The sequence below is a fragment of the Mus musculus genome, chromosome 10 (genome assembly GCF_000001635.26).
Source record: "Mus musculus strain C57BL/6J chromosome 10, GRCm38.p6 C57BL/6J".
NCBI lineage: Eukaryota > Metazoa > Chordata > Mammalia > Rodentia > Muridae > Mus > Mus musculus.
Window position 1 is genome coordinate 70485915 of NC_000076.6, and position 18245 is coordinate 70504159.

At 43.3% G+C, this 18245-nt stretch overlaps 1 protein-coding gene across 6 annotated transcripts in view; it reads left to right on the plus strand.

The window, feature by feature from the left end:
- Fam13c (family with sequence similarity 13, member C) overlaps positions 1-18245 on the plus strand; it is a 118765-nt gene that overhangs the window by 45943 nt on the left and 54577 nt on the right. For 5 of the 6 annotated variants that reach the window (XM_017314101.2, NM_001143777.1, NM_001359551.1 and 2 more), the window contains one exon: positions 12972-13035. The exons of the other annotated variant lie outside the window; for it this stretch is intronic. In XM_017314101.2, the coding sequence (XP_017169590.1) occupies positions 12972-13035 (64 nt within the window). The remainder of the gene's footprint in view (positions 1-12971; positions 13036-18245) is intronic. 6 annotated transcript variants of the gene reach the window in all.

Genomic DNA, 18245 nt, shown 5'->3' on the forward strand with positions numbered 1-18245 from the left:
ATGAATGGTTAAGGCCCTTTTGGCTCTCATATTGAAAAAGCCCACTGCTTTAGCTGTGTAAAAGCTTAGACATAGATGGACATTAGTTTAAGAATACTGGTTCTCACTGACACAGATAAAAATATTTCCCTCCTCTTGTTATGGAGACCAGAGTTCCACACGAAGTCCTTGCACTGATTGAAGAAGACTTCGTGATCATTACGGGAAGGAAACCCTGTAGGTATTTTCTGCTTCCCATCTTCCTCCCCCTCCTCCTCCTCTAAGAAACCCACCCTTGGACATTTGATACATAGTTATCACTTTTATCTAACATTGGTGTGGTACAAGGCAAAGGGACATTTATTAACATTGACAGTAATAGTAGTAATAGTAATTAAAATAATAATAATAATAATAATAATAATAACAATGTTGGAAAATGTAGAAATTCATCCACATGTTAGTCTTGTAATCTTTCCACTTATATAGAACCACTATTGTAATGTTCACTTAGGCCTCGTTGCTACTGTTTCAATGTTGATGTGAAAAAGAATTGTGTGTGAAAGAGAATTCCTGCTGGAATGATACTTGATTCCAGTTCAGACCAGTCTCAGAGTAGACAGGACCACCAAGAATACTTTCGGAGCACAGAATACTTAAATGTATCCACGAGTTTGTTCAAGGTCAGAGAGCACCAAGTAGGCTGATAATTATCACAAGATGAGTTTGCTTCTGTCTAAAAGGAACAGTCTTAATTTCTAGAACTAAGCATTTGAACATCCAATTCCCAGAAGGAACATGTTTGATAAGCTTAGGGATCATTGTTAGATGCATTTCCTGGAGAAAGAACATGCTGTCCTTGATGACTGAATGTTTTAGAAACCTTGGTGGTTTAACGTGGGGTAGAGTCAGGAACAAAAGAGACAGAGGTGTATATGAGCTGAACGTCAGCTGAGGACTCGGACAGTGGGTTCAAGGGCTGTGGTCAAGGCCACTTGGAGACCGGGAAAGTTACTTCTCATCTTCTCAGTGATGCAATGACTTCTCTTGTCAACAACGCTGTCTCTTTTCAAGATGTACACTACATACTATGTATGCACTACACACACAACACACAAAGATCCCTTTCGTCTCCTCTCTGTATTTTTTTCTTCTGTTCATAACCTGTGTGGGATTAGAGTTTTGAAGGACTAAGTGTGTGTGTGTGTGTGTGTGTGTGTGTGTGTGTGTTTTACACACATTGCTGAGTTATTTGTTCTACTTAATTTTGTAGTTGCACATTTTATAGTAGACTCTGAACCACATTTACTCTTAAAGACTTGTTTTAAAATGTGTGTGTGTGTGAGAGAGAGAGAGAGAGAAGAGAGGGGGGGATGTTTATGTCACGTGTGTGGGTACTTGCAGAGGACAGAAGAAGGTTCTAGATCCCCTAGAACTGAAGTTACAGGAGCTTGACATGGGTTGTAGGACCCAAACAACTCAGGTCATCTGCAAAAGCAATACATGCTTCTAACCAGTGAGCTATCTCTTCAGCCTCTAGAATAGAATGAATGAATGAATGGATGAATGAGTGAATTTATTTATTTTAGTTTTTCAAAACAGGGTTTCTCTGTGTAGCCCTGGCTGTCCTGGAACTACCTCTGCAGACCAGATTGGGCTCAGAGTCACTGAGATTCAGCTGCCTCTGTCTGAGTGCTGGGATTGAAGGTGTGTGCCACCACTGCCCTGCTTAGAATGGAAGTTTTCATGGTCATGGTGGTCATTATGATTTAGTTTAGCTGGGAATAAAATATTAAACATGGCTTTTATAATGAGGTCAGATGATGTTTAAAATCAATCTGTGGCCCAGTCACCTGTTGCTCTAAGTGATTTATTTTTGTGGGTAAAGGTTTTTTTTTTCCCTCTTGCTGAGCAAAATTGCATTTCTGGAGAAGCCCAATAGCGCAGAGAAAGTTATGAACAAGCACCCAGTCCCCTGCGGGTGCCAGGAACAAAGGAAATTCCAAGGTCCTTTCACGTGGGTGGGGTCTGGGGGAGAAAGGCTGAGAAGAAGAATCAGGAGTAACCTAAATGTCAGAGGCTTCTTAGACTGCGCCCTGACATTAGACAACAAGCTTGCTCACACATTGAATAAACCTGGACCCATGGCAAAGAGCCCCCTGGGAAAGGCCTTGAGCTATGAAAGGAGGGACTTTGGCAGTGGAAGAGCCCTGAGTGTTAATTCTAGCTCTGCTTCTTTCTTGGGTGTATTTCTTAACAAGGGAATGAAGAGGTCTATGGCCCAGGGTTACTGTTGTTAAGGGTTAAATGAGGGGTCTTGCCTAGGGCTATGCACAGACGCTGGCTTCCAGCAGGTGCTTTACTCACTGATACTGGTGGTCCACTGGTGATCATGTCCTTGCCCTCCTTCCCACTCCACAAGACTTGATCTACCTTCTTCCCACAGTCCCTCTTCTCACTAACACTTCTCTTCTCCCCTTCATTTAATTCCACCCCGACCTCAGAGTCTTGTTCTTCACCACCCCAGCTTTCCATGCAGTTTTCCCCTCTTTTTTTGAACATAAATTTCCACATTTAGAAGGATGTTCTGTGGATCCAGCCACCTGGTTGACCTCAAGAGTTCTTTGGATTGTTGCTTCAAACAGCATCCAAGCTGTTAATCTCACCAGCTGAGAATGAGACCACTACTGCAATTTCAAGGCAAATTTGAAGCAAGCTTTAGTTAAATACTGGACAGACTGATGGGCTCTCTGGTCAAGTCCATCTCTGGGTTTCTAGAGAATGGCTCCGAGTCATGTTTTGCATGGGCTTAAAAAGGCAAAACCAATGATTCGTAGTATTTACCATCTTGTCCAATCAGGGGCAAGCATACATCCTGAGGTACTCCCTGTTCACATACCTCCCGCCCAAATGTGGTCAAACACATCTGGTGTGGATCAATCTAACAAACTTGTTTAGGGGAGTGAAGCCTTAGGGAGTTAGCTTGTTATCGCCCACAAATAATAGCTGGCAGCATTTCAAGAAGTTTTTATCCTTGGGCAAGGGGCTTTTAGGGTCCATGGATCTCTTCAGGACAGTAATTAAAACTTAAAATATAACTTTGGCTTTCAAAGAGCTTACTTTAATTCTTTGGAGTGAGTGGTTCTCTCTGTATTCAGGAAATGTTCACTATGATGCTTACTGTTTCCTAGGTAGGCAAAACCTTGAAGTCTAGATCACCCTCCATGGTCCCAAGATTTCCTTAGCAACATTGTATTATTATCATAGGGTCTGGGTTGGGGGGCATCTGCCCTGTACATCTTTAAGCTAGACTTTAACTTCTCCTTGGTTGGATAACCGAACTCTGCGTTGATTTGCTAGTTGAGGCTCTGGTGATTTGGATCCTTCTTTGCTCAAGTTATGATGAGGTTATGATGTTTCAAAGACATTTGCATAGAGTATACATGGCAAAGGTAGCCCTTGGCGGCCATGGTGGCTGTTGGAGAATCAACGTCAAGGAACGTGGTCCTTCCATGTGTAGTTTCTGCCTGTCTTGCTGATCTTGTTAGTGTATAGCCAATGATCTCCAGGGTGTCAATGTCCAAATGGTTGGTTTTTTTGGCAACATTAGCGTCTGTGAGAAGATGATGAGTTGATGTGCTTTGAAAACTCAGGTGGTTTGAAGAAGGACAGGTGGTCTGTAGCTGGCTAGTTTTACTGTCAAGTTGACAAAACCTGGAATCACCAGTTGTATTAGTCAGAGTTCTCTAGAGTCACAGAAACTATGGAATGCCTCTCTATATTGAGGGAATTTATGGTGATGAGTTACAGTCTGTAGTCCAACTAACCCAACAATGGTCAGCTGTGGATGGGAAGTCCAAGAATCTAATAGTTTCTCAGTCCCATGAGGCTAGTTGTTTCAGCTGGTCTTCTGCAGAAGTAGGTTCCAACAGATGTGCTGGCAAGTAAGTGCAAGCAGGCAAAGAAGAGTAAGCCTTCCTTCTTCCAATGTCCTTATGTAGGTCTCCAGCAAAAGGTGTGGCCCAGATTAAAGTTTTGTGCCACCATGCCTGGATCTGGGACTTGCTTGTCTCAGGTTGTCCTTGAACTCAGAGATCTCCTTGCCTCAGTCTCCTGGGATTAAAAGCATGTACTACCTTGCCTGGGCCTAAGCTTTTCATGGCCACTGTGCCTCAAGATCTCCATGCCAAGATCTAGGTCAGAAGCTTGTATCTTCCAGCTTCAAGATCTGGATCACAGGTGAGCCCTCCAATTCTGGATTGTACTTCATTCCAGATGTAGTCAAGTTGACCACCAGGAATAATTATGACACCCTGCAAAGACAGCTTCCCTAGATTAGGGTGGCACATGAGTATGTTGGTGGGAATTGTCTTCCTTGGCAGAAAGACCCACCCTGTTCATGAACGGGCCCATTTCATGGGCTGGGCACTGCACCGTTACAAGCACACAGAAAGCTAGCCAAGCATAAGCAAGCTGGCAGTGTGGATGCATTTAGGAATTGTAAGCGCAATAAACTCTCTTCTTTTTCTACCATAGGTTGCTTCTGGGCAGAGTATTTTTATCACACTAACAGAAATGAATCTTGAAACAGGATCTGATGGTAGATTATGAGACTGGCTTCCTGAATTGAACTAGGGACAAATGGTCTGGCTCTGGAGCTAGAAAAGGATCATGCTTGGTTCATGGAGTTCTGGCATGTCAGGGATAGGGGGTTGACCCTTGGGGTGTCACATTTGGAGATCAGTGCTAAGGACTTTTCATTGGTGCTTGCATTACCATAAAAGAACCAGTGACTTTTCTATTGCTGTGCTAAGATATCATGACCAATGCAACTTATAGAAGAAATAGTTTATTATGGGCTTATGGTTTCAGAAGTTTTGAGTCCATGATGGGAGAGTGGAGGCAGCAGGTAGTAGGCAGCTGGAGCAGTTGCTGAATGTTCGCACCTTGAACTGCAAGGAGGCAGAGAGAACACTGAGACTAGATCTTCTGAAACTTCAAAGACTGTCCCTAGTGATACAAGTCCTCCAGCAAAGCCACCCCTCCTAATCCTTTCCAAACAGTGTGGCAATTAGAGACCAGCTATTCAAACATAAATGCTGCTTAAATATTAACTTCCAGAGAGAAGAAATGGGTGGATCCCCCTGAGACCACATGACATAGAAAAGGAGATAGGCTTCAGAAAATATGGGTGCTTGGGATGGAACGCAGTGGGTAGCTGCGGTCAGTCTTTGGTGGCTTGGTTTTAGGAGAACCAGGAGCCTGAAGAAAGAAGGGAATTAAGCATTAGTTTTGTGATGACTTCAAACAAGAGTCTGGTGTGCCTTGTCAGATTTGAGGGAGACTGGGACTATGCCTCTGATTCTCCAATCACTTCGCCCTTCCCTCTCAGACTGACCCTAAGCCAAGTACCGTTTATCATGAAGTAAGTAGGCCCATATGAACAGGACAAGAAAGGCTGAGTGCACCCCACATTCAGAGGTTGCTTTCTGCCACATCCATGTCTGTTTACCCTCTTTCCTTCTGCTAGTCCAGAGGCTGGCCCATAAGTCTAGGATCACTGTTCTCCTAGCATCTGGGTAGTGATATGGTCTTGGCTGTGTTCTCTGTAGTATCACACCAACATGAAGGGTATACTTAGCCCTAGGAAGCTGAGATGTCTTGAGTTTGAAGTTTTGCCAAATGACTTTAGGAAAAATATTTCCTTCTACAGTAATGTGTTTCCTGGGAGAGATTGATTCTGCATTGGTCGTCTGCTAAACTATTGCCTGTGGGCTTTTAGAATAATATTTTCCAATAAGGAATCCCCCCAAATTGTTGGTTATTACTCTATATCTCTTAATATTTTGATTTAGTAGGTCTGAATTAAGTCATGTCTATCTCTGTTTGATTATTGGTATTTGTTTGTTTGTTTGTTGTTATTGGGGACAGGGTTTTTCTATGTAGCCTTAACTGTCCTAGAACTCGCTCTGTAGACTAGGCTGGCCTTGAACTCATAGGGATCCACCTTCTTCTACCTCCTAAGTTACTGGAACTAAAATTGTATGCTACCATAGCCTGCTAGTAGATATAGACCCTAATCTCCACGAGTATAAGGTAGGAGGTGGGGCCTGAGTCCTTAGTTACTGGGAGTGTGCTATTGGGGATAAGCAATCCTGGGCTTACCTAATGACATCTTTGTCCTCTCAAGAGGAATTTGTTGACCTGGACAAGTGGATGTATGAATTACTAGTCAGTTGATGAGCATCTCTTGACTTCTAATTTTTCGATGTGTGAGTTTCAGTCTGTGATAATTTCTAACTCAGTGACTTTAAAGTTAAAACCTGTGCTCTTTGATCTTCTTTATTTGGCTCAGAAGTTTATAAAGAACCAAGAAGAGGGCCTAGAGAAATGGCTCAGCAGTTAAGAGTGTTAGCTGCTCTTGGAGAAGACCCAAGTTGAGGTTCTGGTTCCTACGTTGGGCAGCTCACAACAGCTCTAGGGATGTGATGCCTTTTGGCTTCTGTGGGCACCTGCATTCATGCCCACATACCCTGAAACAGAGTATATATAATTAAAAATAGGTGTGTTTAAAACAAAGAACCAGTAAGAGATTGTCTTTGGTGTGTACTAGACAACACAGAGAGAAGCCCTTTATAATGCCAGTGCCAAGGGTGGTGGTTGTTTCTAATACAATACTACTGGAGTTTACTGGCATCTCGTCTGTGTCTACGTGTAGAGCTATTGTGTGATGTGAAGAATGTTTTGTTCAGGGTTACCCTCTTGGGATATACCTTTTGTTTTCAGAAAGAGTTTCAGGAAATGACAGCAATCCCACCAGCCAGTAGCCATCCGGCTATACATTCCTGCATCCGAATATCGAGTGCTGCGTCCTAATATTGAGGAATATTGTAAATCTTGTGATGACATTTGTGGTCAGCTTTATTTAGGCCTAAGGCCCAGTTTTCTGTGAAGCACTCTGAATACAGTTAGGTGCTTATCTTCTACTCTTTCTGACAAGGTTCTCTGAATTACAGGTTAGCTGTCTAACTAGTCTTAGGCACCAACTGGCTAGTCAGCCTTCTCAAGGAAGAAACATACTTATGGGAGTGAGAGTCATTGCAGCCTGCAGGCTTTGCTGGCATGCCTCAGGGAGAGAAGGGAGCACGGGTCTTACACACTTAATAATTGATCAGAATTGGCAACTATTCAGGAGTCTGAGATAAATACTTTATTATCAAATATATACATACATATAAATGTATATACTCATATACAAATATACAAACACACACTCATACACACACACATCATACTGGCTGTTGGGCTAGGGAGAAATAAACAGCTTAGAGGACTCTGGGTTAGATCTGTCAGCCATTGGCTAAATGCATGCTTTTAATTGAAGCAAGACTGTTCCATTAACTAAGTGAATTATAATTAAAATGTTGATATAAAATTAAAATCCTATATCCTGTGCTGGGATTGGCTGCAGAGATAAATGTTAAGCAAAATTCATGGTTCCTGTCCCACAGAGCTTGCCATCAAAAGTGACTTTTAAATAATTATAAATATATGGAATTGTGGATTGAGTAGTTCCCTATGCAACAGGTCCCCTTAAAAAGAAGACATATTTGGGAGGTACATGGTTTCTAAAGGATAAATGAATTAATTCAGAAATGGATTGGGAAGGAAGAATTAGGTAGGCACAAGGACATTTTGGTGGTTTGAATATGCTTGGCGCAGTGAGTGGTACTCTTAGGAGGTGTGGCCTTGTTGGAGTAGGTATGGTCTTGTTGGAGGAAGTGTGTCACTGTGGATGTGGGCTCCTCCTCCTAGCTGCCAGGCAGCCAGTCTTCCAATGGCTTTTGGAACAAGATTTAGAACTCTTAGCTCCTCTTTATATGCCTTGAAGATACTGGACTGAACTTCTGAGCCTGTAAACCAGCCCCAATTAAATGTTGCCCTTTAAAAGACTTGCCTTGGTCATGGTGTCTGCTCACAGCAGAAAAACCCTAAGCAGGCATCATGCCTGAAGGCATGAGCTTGGAAGGAGTGTAGTGCTTGGGAGGAACTAGAAGGATGCCCTTTTAACTACAGCACAGATGGGCGTGGCCTGAGAAGACAATGAAGAGGTGGGCCAACACTAAATCCTTCAGACATCATAAGACATTTTCAGAATTGTAGAGTGAGTGTCTCTCTGGGAACTCATGGTTACATGGGTTGTGCTTCACTCCTCCTGCCCAGGTTGTCTAACTCATTCGAGAGCTGCTGGTGAATCCTTAGTAGATTTTCTCAGAATGGTATGCGTTGAGTGCAGTGGGCAGAGGGTAGTGAGTGGCCAGATCTTTTGTGGGAAATGCTCTGGGAAAGGAGGAATAGAGAGACCAGAAGGAAACCTTTGTTATTTCAGCAAAGAGATAATAGCAGCTTTGCTCAAGATGGTAGAGAAGGGTGTGGAGAGGAGGGGACAGATAAACAAGTCATTTGAGGTAAGAAGTTGAAATCCTGGTAACATATTGGCAAGGGAGAGATGAACAGTTTAGGGGACGCTGGGATAGCTTCTCTCAGCCACTGGCTAGCTGGAAGCTTTTCACTGAAGCAGGACTGTTCCATCAACTAATTAAATTATAGTTAAAATGCTGATGTAAAAAAATCAAACCTTGAGCTAAAATACAGTGTTTCTTTCACAAATTATCACATCCTGTGGTCTGAAGTTGTTCTGGGGCCAAGAAAAATATTTGAATGCTTAGTTGGTTTTGTTGTTTTGAATTCCTGAACACCTCCCCAGAGAGGCCCACTGCAGGATGGCCCTGCAGCCCGACTCTGCAAACACTTCAGGAATCCAGCAAAAAGGGCATGCCAATTTTTAAAGCTGCCTTTCAATGGGCTGTTCACAAGCTCAGAGGCATAGATCCAGAGGAGAAGCCATTTTAACATCAGTACACAATTACCGTTGGTATTTCTCTATTGAAGTTCATTTTAAGCATCCGTATTTTTACTTACTGTATTGTGTTGATTTTGGCACTGATGGTGGAGGTATGACAGTGGTGACACTTTAGTCATATAAGAGTGGTGGCATTGCTCAGGGTAACGTCGGAAGTGTTGCTTGTGGTGGTGGTGATGTTACCAGGTGGTGTTGGTGGATGTATTGCTTGTGTGATGTTGGAGGCATTGCTTGTGTGATATTAGGGGTATTGCTCATAGATGTTGGAGGTATTGCTTGTGTAACATTAGAGGTATTGCTTGTGGTGATGTTGAGGTGTTGTCCATGATGATGTTGGAGGTGATGTCAGAGGTATTCTTGTGGTAATGGTACTGGTGCTGCTGCTGGTGCTGCTGGTGGAGGTATGGCTTGTGATGCTGTTAGTGGTGATGGTGGTAATACTGCTGATGGAGGTGAAGATGCTAATGGTGGTGTTGGTGGCAGATGCTGGCAGTGGTGGTGGTGATTGTGCCAGCCATTGTTGCAACCAGAATGATGGTATCTGTGATGAACAAGGCATCAGTATTGAGGGCCACTGTTGGGCTCTGGAGAGTACACGCTGCATGCCTTCTTGCTTACCTAGGCCTTGGCTAGGAACCAAAGTTGTGATGGATTGGCAGTGTTCTGAATTGCTCATCTCTGCCTTCCAGAGATGTGGGTTTGATGGAGACATGTAGCTGTTTGCCTGCTGCTGTGGGTGGAGGGAAGGCAGTAGAACTGAAGGGAGAATTTCAGTCTGGTGCGAATATTATGTATAAGACAATTTCTTGGCAGGATTGACCATGGTTGAAGCAATGTCTTAAGGGTGTGGGGGAGAAGGAATTGAACTCAGCTGCATACTTGTCTCCTCAGTCACGACTGAGCTTTTCCAGTAAGACTTCTGTTTATTTTTGCCTCCTTATATGACCTTTAACACTCTTTATTTTACATGAGTATACTGTTGCTCTCTTCAGACACACCAGAAGAGGGCATGGGATTTCATTACAGATGGTTGTGAGCCACCATGTGGTTGCAGGGAATTGAACTCAGGTCCCCTGGAAGAGCACTCAGTGCTCTTAACTGCTGAGCCATCTCTCCAGCCCTGAGCTTTAACATTCTTATGTCAGGCTGTCATGCTCCTTGTCTCTGGGTGATTGGCACTTTCTGACTGTGAGGGTTTGAACAGTTTTCCTTCTAGTCTGGTCTCATGTGCCTTGCTTTCTGTTTCTCCACAATCCTGCCATCCGGTGGGTCATCAGTTATTGTTGACTTACTGTTTTTTTATGTCTTTGTTCCTTTCATGAAAATACAGAGCCTAGGGCTGGAGAGATGGTTTGGCAATAGACAGCACTGGCTGCTCTCCGGAGGACTTAGTTTGATTCCCAGCACCCACATGATGGCCACAAGCATTTGTAACTCCATTCCCCGAGGATCTGATGCCCTCTTCTAGCTTCTGTGGGGACCAGGCACACATTTGGTATACAGACACATATACAGGCAGAACATCCATACATGTAAAATTAGAGATAAATCCTAAAATGAATCTATGACAGTGGACTTTTTATGCACTGTCTTGTCCCAATACCTGATCTAGATTAAGGTACATAATTGATACTTACTAAATATGTGTTGAATAAACAATGAATTATTTAGCTGCCCTTCCTTCTATTGGGTCAATGGGTATAATAATGTTAATCTCATGTGGTACTCTTGAGGATTAATTGAAGTAATTTGATTAAACCACCTGGCATGACCAGCTGGATGCTGGAGGGCTGGTGAAGTCTTGGATTCCATTATTTTCTTCCTTAAAACTGCTTTCTCTCTGGTAACTACAAAACAGGTTCTGGTTAGCTTCTTGTCTTCGTATGCTGCTTCTTCATTTTCTTCATGACTATCTTTCCTCTTCCTCTCCTTTCCTCTTCCTTCCTTCCCCTCCCCTCCCCTCCTCTCCCCCTCCCCTCCTCTCCCCCTCCTCTCCCCTCCCTTCTCCTAGCCTAACCTATTCCCTCCCTCCCCTTCCCTTCCCTTTTCTTTTTTCCCTTTCTCCTTCCCTTTCTTCCTTCATCAGGTCCGGGATCCAAACCCAGGGCCTTTCACTGCCGAGCAAGGACTCTGCCAATGACCAACTCCCATGGCTTGTCTGTCTTTTGTCTTCTGGGCCAGTTCTAAAGAAGATAGTAATAGCTGCCTCATGGGACATGAAGGGCTGTTCATAAATGATGCTTACTGTTACTGACAGCTGTATAAAAACAATACAGGGGGTCTAGTGTCACATAAAACAGCACACTGGAATCATTACATAATTCTGATGACTAATGGCATATTTTAATAATAACCAAGTTTTGGTGAGCTGCCAGAGAAGCCAACATCCATGACAGATGGCTCACAGCTGCCTGTGGCTTCAGCTGCAGAGGTTGCAACATTGCCTTCTGGCCTCAATGCACCCTGGGCTCACATGCATATTCTCATATACAGACACATGGGCCCATAATTTAAAATAAATCTTTAAAAACACCACACTCCTAGTTTCTTTGGTTTACAACAACCGTGAAAGCATAGTTTGAGGACCACCATAGATAACAAAGAACTTAGGACCAATTCAATGATTTGGAAAGAAGGGATGGCTTAATCTCTGTCCCCAGGAGTCCTTTTGCTACCTTGCCATGTTGGTGGCTCAGGAGACCAAGAGAGGTGGTGCAGCTGAACCTCAAAGTCTTCCTCATTCTCTGCTCATTGTGGCTGTGCATACTTGACCTGGTGACTGGGAGCCCGAGCCTTCTGATGACTGCAGGAGGAAGATGCTAGCCTGTGCAGGCGTGGAGGGCATCCTCAGTGTGCTCCTGCATGGTCGTCCTGTTCCGCCACTCTTTTATATACTCTCAGAAGCACACTGACCCAACTTTCGGCTACAGGGAAAATTTCGCTTATTATTTTGAAGGAACCAGGCCGATGGTGTTGCTCAGTGTACCTTTCTGAATGGGTTATGGCATGCTGAACTCATTAACCTCCGGAGCCGTTCAGAGAGCGTTGTCTTTAGTATCTAAGTTGACTCAGTGTTCCAGCTGTAAATGACTCTATCTGCAAAAGAGTCTTCTTAAAACAAGTTAACTCATGGACTAAGCATCCTAAACTGTATTCAGCAAGACAGCTGGCCTTTTAATAAGAGCTATAATTTGTTTATTACAAACTAAAATAGGAGCTCTGGCAGACAAACTCAGGTGGTGTCTAACATATGCCACCGGGCATAGAATTTGACAAGTCTGGATTTGGACCTGAGCATCTACCAGAAGTAGGGTTTCTTGTTTTATTTTGTTTTTAAGCAAACAAGGGACTCAACATCATACACCTTGCCTTTCTTTCTGCTCCTTTTTCTTCTATTTGGAGATATTGAGTGGCAAAACCCAGCTTCAGTATCTAACCCAGCATCGGCTATAGAATTTGTTGTGTAAATTCAGTGACAGGACAAAACCTTTGTGAGTGTGCATACATATGGTGTGTGTTTGTGTGTGTGTGTGTGTGTGTGTGTGTGTGTGTGTATGGGTCCAGGTGTACATTGTGGAGATCACAGGGCCACCATGGGTGTAGGTCTGTCCCTACCATTTATTACAGTGATCTCTATTGTTAACCCCTGCATATGCATGGATGGGGAGGCTGAGAAGGCCTCCCTGGGGAGGGGATAGTGAGCCGAGCTGATGATTGATTGGCAAGAGCCAGCCATGTGAAGATCTGGGTAAAGCATCCCAGACCCAGAATGGCTGGAGGGGCGGGGTTTGAAGTAGAATAGGGACTGTGTGCTTAGGAAACAGGGGTGACCAGGATGACTGGGAGGAGGGCTAGAGAAACAGAGGAGAGCAGGTCAGAGAGGTTTCCTGTGCTCACATCCTCTGTGTATCCCAGACCACTGAAGGAGGCTGAACGTTGCCCTTTGATGGTAGGGAACCACTTGGGATTTTCAACAGGAACATGACCAAGATCTATGGCCGCCAGCTTCAAATGTGTGTTGTCAAAATGGTTCTTTCAAATGGACATAATTTTCCTTTATATTTTGTAGAATAGACCAGAGGGCTACCATTTGGCCAAAGGATGCTTTTGGAACTCAGCAGGACTTACATGAGGTAGGTGGAAAAATTACGGGTTCTACGAACGTGAGCTAGCCAGTATCAGAACTGCCTATTCTTTTCACAGCTACAGCAAAAACCAATTTTTTCCCCCAATTAAAACCTTCAATCCTTTCCCTTCTAAGTGAACTTTTAAATTTTGGTAATAAAATGTTACTTCTCTAATGTTTTTCTTTGTGTTGGAGCAAATCTCTTAAATGGCATTTTTGGGAATGCGCACCACACCTTGGCCCTTACCCAAGTCTTGTCATTCCTTTGTATACTTTCCAGCTTCACTTTGGGATTATATAACCAGGTCTGGGATAATTAACATTGGTAGGACTTTGCCTTAATTGAATTTTATCTGGATTTCCCTTTCCCTGTTTCCCACTGACTAGTGTTTGCAGCCTCAAACATAATTGGGCTGACTGTTTCTTCGCTGAGCATAATACAAGTCGATGTCTACATCCCAGTTTTCCTCATATGCTTTGAGGTATGGGGGCCTTAGTTTCCGATCCAAATCGCATCCCGCTACACAGGAGAGACAGCACATTAGTTAGCTTGTTCCGGAGTTTCTTTGAAATCTGTAATTGGATTGTAACGTCGGAAATCAGTACAATATAATCAGATCACCTGCCGTCGTGAATGCCTTGGCTGGAGAACTCAGCTGGCTTCTCTCGCCGTCATTAAGCTGGAGCAGTGGGTGGTACGCAGTATCTCTGATTAGGATCAGAGCAAAGAAAATAAATAGACTTGATACCCAGATGCCCAGGAGAGGAAAGGAGCAGCTCCAGGAAGATTACAAATTCAGCATTTTGAAGATCTGGTCCTCTTCTGCCCCTTAGTTCCTAGGCCCCGTAAAAGGCATTTAAATATGTAAGGGATTTATCTCTCCTTACCTGATGATGGTGGTGGTGGTGGTGGTGGTAGAATTTGGTAGAGAAATTTAACCAGGTGTCTGGTTAAGCCAAGTTAAAATATAACACACATGAGAATGCCAAAGGCTGTTAAATTTGTGTGTGTTCAGACACAGCTTTCAGGTAGCACGTTACTCATGGTGGACAAGAGCGGTGAGCTTGAATCAGCACACGTGTCTGTCTCCCTTTCTGCCAGTAAGCAGAGAGCTATATGCGAATCTGCATTTTGTGAATCTGCTGCAGATTGTTTTGACCTTCGCTACTGGGAATGGGCGTGGCCTAGAAGAGGGGGCATGCCCCCCACCCCCAAATCACTCTATGGCTTTTTAAGCCTAGGGAGAAGCTCTGAGTTTTGAGATTGAGATGGCTTGAACAGTTGTGAAAGAGCTCTCTTTGCTCTCCCGTTCTTCTCTCCTTCACTGTGTCGTGTCTTCAGATGGCATGGACTCTATGTAGGAGACTTGTGCTTCTGAGTGGAGACCTGGGCCACCTCCAGGCCAAAGTGGCTTCTTTGGACCCAGTGTGGGAACACAGAAAACGTGTGCTCAGAGTGGCTTAGTCCCAGTCCATGGGGCAGGCTGAATGTGCAGGCCCACGTCCTTGCAGGCATTCCAGCTGTGATGAGAACCTGGGACATGGAAAGAGAATGCAGAGAAGCTAGAAAGGAGGGGAAGGCAGTGGAAGTGAGGCCACAGTGCTAGGAGCCCGGTTGCACTCACTGCTGGAAACATCCCAGGGAGTGTAAATCTAAAACGTGCGTTAAACTTAACAACACTAAACAAAACTTACAAAACAAAACAAAACAAAACAAAAAACAAAGAAAAACCCACTAATATATTTCCAAGTGATAGTCCTATGGGGGAATATATGTATATATATATATATATATATATATGAACTATTATCTTAATGAACGTAGAATGTGCATGCAGAAAAGTATTCCTAGGAAGTGTATGACCAATATCACATTTCTCCATCAGTCTCGAGTATCTAGTTCTTGACTTTGGGTCTCTTGATAGGATTATGGTCTCCATTCTACCCTCTGTACATGCTTCTGGGGATGTGAATCTGCTCTCAAACACTGTATGCCTGCCATTCACCTGAGCTATCTGGCTCCAAACCTAACTGTGTGCCTATGCCTGTCATTCACCGGAGCTATCTGGCTCCCCCTCTGTAAGACACCTAGACTAGAAATCAATCTGTTTCTCATTCATTTTCATCTCTAGTCCAGGCTGTTTTGCCTTGTCCGTATTATTAATAGATCACTAGATCCAAAAAGCACTTTAAAGCTAGAATGAGGGAAAATGGTATTTACCCTCTGTAGCTCATAAGTGTTATTTCTGATTTAAATTCCCCATGAAGAAACTAACAGATTGGTGAAGAAACCTAATGGATGTCCTTCCCACCAAGCAATCATGCTGTGTTAGGGCTTCAGAGATTGTTAGGTGCTTCTGGCAGGAGAGCATGGCTACTCATGTCCCATTGAGAGAAGAATGGCCCTTCTCCACAGGAGAAGGTTACCTTCCTTGATTGAGCATAAAGCCTCAGAAGAAATACACAGAGTGGCAGGGAAGAGAAGGAAACAACCAGGTAGTTGCTGAATCAACCCTGCTGATCAACTAGGTGCCAGATGTCACAGCTGTTATTCCAAATCCTAGACTGCATATCACAGAATAGAAACTAATTTGAATCTCAGATCTGTCAGACTGGAGAGAGGTTTTGAATTAAGTTGACTTTAAAAGGCTTTTCAGTCTTCTATCTATCTATCTATCTATCTAATTAATCATTCCATTCATTTAATCTCTAATGATATCCCACTTCCCAGTTACCCCTCCACAAGCCCCCAACCCCTACCCCCCATCCTGGCTTTTCAGTCTTAACAGGGTGATTCTACACTGTTTTGATTTTCTCCTTGCTTACAGAATTTAGTTAAGGGCACTGTTAGGGAAAGGTTGAAGTAACTTGTTCCAGAGTTATGCAGGGGCGAGACTTCCTCTTAACCAACCCTCTAAGCCCAGATGGGTGTCTTAGGGTTTCCAGTGTTGTGAAGAGATACGATGACCAAGGCAACTCTTATAAAGGCAGGCATTTAATTGGGGCTGGCTTGCAGATTTAGAACACTCATCATAATAGGAAGCATGGTGGCATCCATGCAGACATGGTGCTGGAGAAAGCTGAGAGTTCTGCATCATGATCAGAAGGCAGTAAGGAGAGACTGGCATCCTTGGGCAGCTAGGAGGAAGCTCTCTTCTATAATGGGTGGAGCCTGAGCATAGGAGGAGACCTCCAAAGCCCACCCCACAATGACACACTTCCTCCAATAAGGCTTCACCTAACAGTGCCACTCTCAATGGGCCAAGCTTATTCAAACCACCACAATGGGAAAACAGAACCATGTTATATGAATGACATAGATGCTTATTTATCAGTTATTCAATGGTCTCATGGGTGGGCACCAAGTTATAAGATGAGGGTTGGGAGTGACTGAAGGTCTGAAATGTCCTTTTGTTGCAAGCTGCCATTTTATTTGGTAACTCTATGGTCATTTACATAACTGTCCTCTAAAGCAGTAGTCTGATACCCCTTTGGAATGTAACTGATCCTTTTATGGGGGTCATCAAAGACCAGAAAAAAACATATATTTACATTACAATTCATAGTAGCAAAATTACAGTTATGAAGTAGCAATGAAAATAATTTTATGGTTGGGGTCACCACAACATGAGGAACTTGATTAGGGTTATAGTGTAAGGAAGGTTGAGAACCACTGCTCTAGAAGAAAACAGTCGCTTAAAAATTGTTCACTGTCACAGATTTCTCTGCTCATTTTATTTTTTTCCCTCATAGATGTCATGAAGATGTTGTTTGTTTAATAGTGAGGTGTCAGATAGGCTTGCTTCTGAATTTGCCTTTATCTAGTATGTCAAAACACCAGAGAGGCTGTCCGCTACGACATGAACAGCTCTTAAAGAAAGCTCCGTTTTAGATCCTTCTTATGTTTCTAGCCAAGAACCTACTTAGTTTGGGTCTTAGTTGACTTCGTCAGGCATCCTAGCCATGTGTTTACACTTCTCTGGTTGCTTTGAAATTAGTTTGACTTCACAAAATTAGACGGGAGATTTCCACATTTGTGTGTAGTGTCCAATTTCATGTTCAACAGAGGACCGTAGAGAAGATGCTGAAAGTAGTAATACTGGGTTCAGTCCCAAGTTGTGTGGTATTTTGATGGGGGTTCTACCCACCAGGAACAATGTATTCATTACTTTAATATTCCTGTTAATAATACTCTGATGAAAAGGCACCTTAAGGGAAAGGGGGTTTATTTTGGATCACTGTACCAGAAGCGTCCCAGTCCATAGTGGGGAAGACATGTAGCAGGGACAGGAAATTGACTGGTCATGTGCACACCACAGAGGAGAGAGAGAACCAGAAGTGAGGCGACCTCGTGGCTCCTACCTAGTGACCTGTTTCCTCCAGTGAGGTTCCACCTCCTCCAGGTTCCACAGTCTGTGCCAACAGCACTACCAGTTGGAGATCAAATGCTCAAACCCCTGAATCTGGGGGAAAGTTCACTGCCAAACAACAGAACCCCATTGTAAATTTCCAAACTGGTGTAGGTGATAAGATATAGACGACAAACTATGAGCATGAAACCAATACTCATTGATCTCCTGATAGCAATAGAAAGCTTCACGGAGTCTTAGTGATGATTTGTTCAAAGGGGATATGCTTTTAAGTGTTTACAAATGATCAAAGCGAAGGGTTGGTCCTTCCTTTACATAGTACAATTGCGGACTACCTGTTGAGTTCTGTTTGTCCTAGTAATTCAACGTCAGCCTCAGCGTTACATACCTTGTTTCTCCAGTGTAAAGATAACTGAATACTTAAAATTTCTTAAAAGAGGAGCAGTTGAACATGTGAGTGCTGTCTCTAGTCTCAGTGTGTGTCTACACTTGTGTCTCTGGGAGGAGGGCCTATGTCCTTATCAGCATCTAGAATGTATGAGAGAGATATTTTGATATCAGACCATAAAGACCTCAAGAAGGTAAGAGTTACCTCTTAGCATCCTTTGGTGATTGGCTCCAAGACCCCCACCTCACCCCCAGTTATAAAATCCATGCATTACTAACTCCTTATGTAAAATGGTGTGGTATTAATGAGCAGTCTAATCACACCTCCCTACGTACTTTATTACATCTCTATAGCTTATTACCAACTCAACATACAGTCTGAGTAACTAATTATTATACTGCATTGCTAAAGAATACAAATTTTGTGTACATTAAGTACAGAGAATTTAAAAGTAATTGT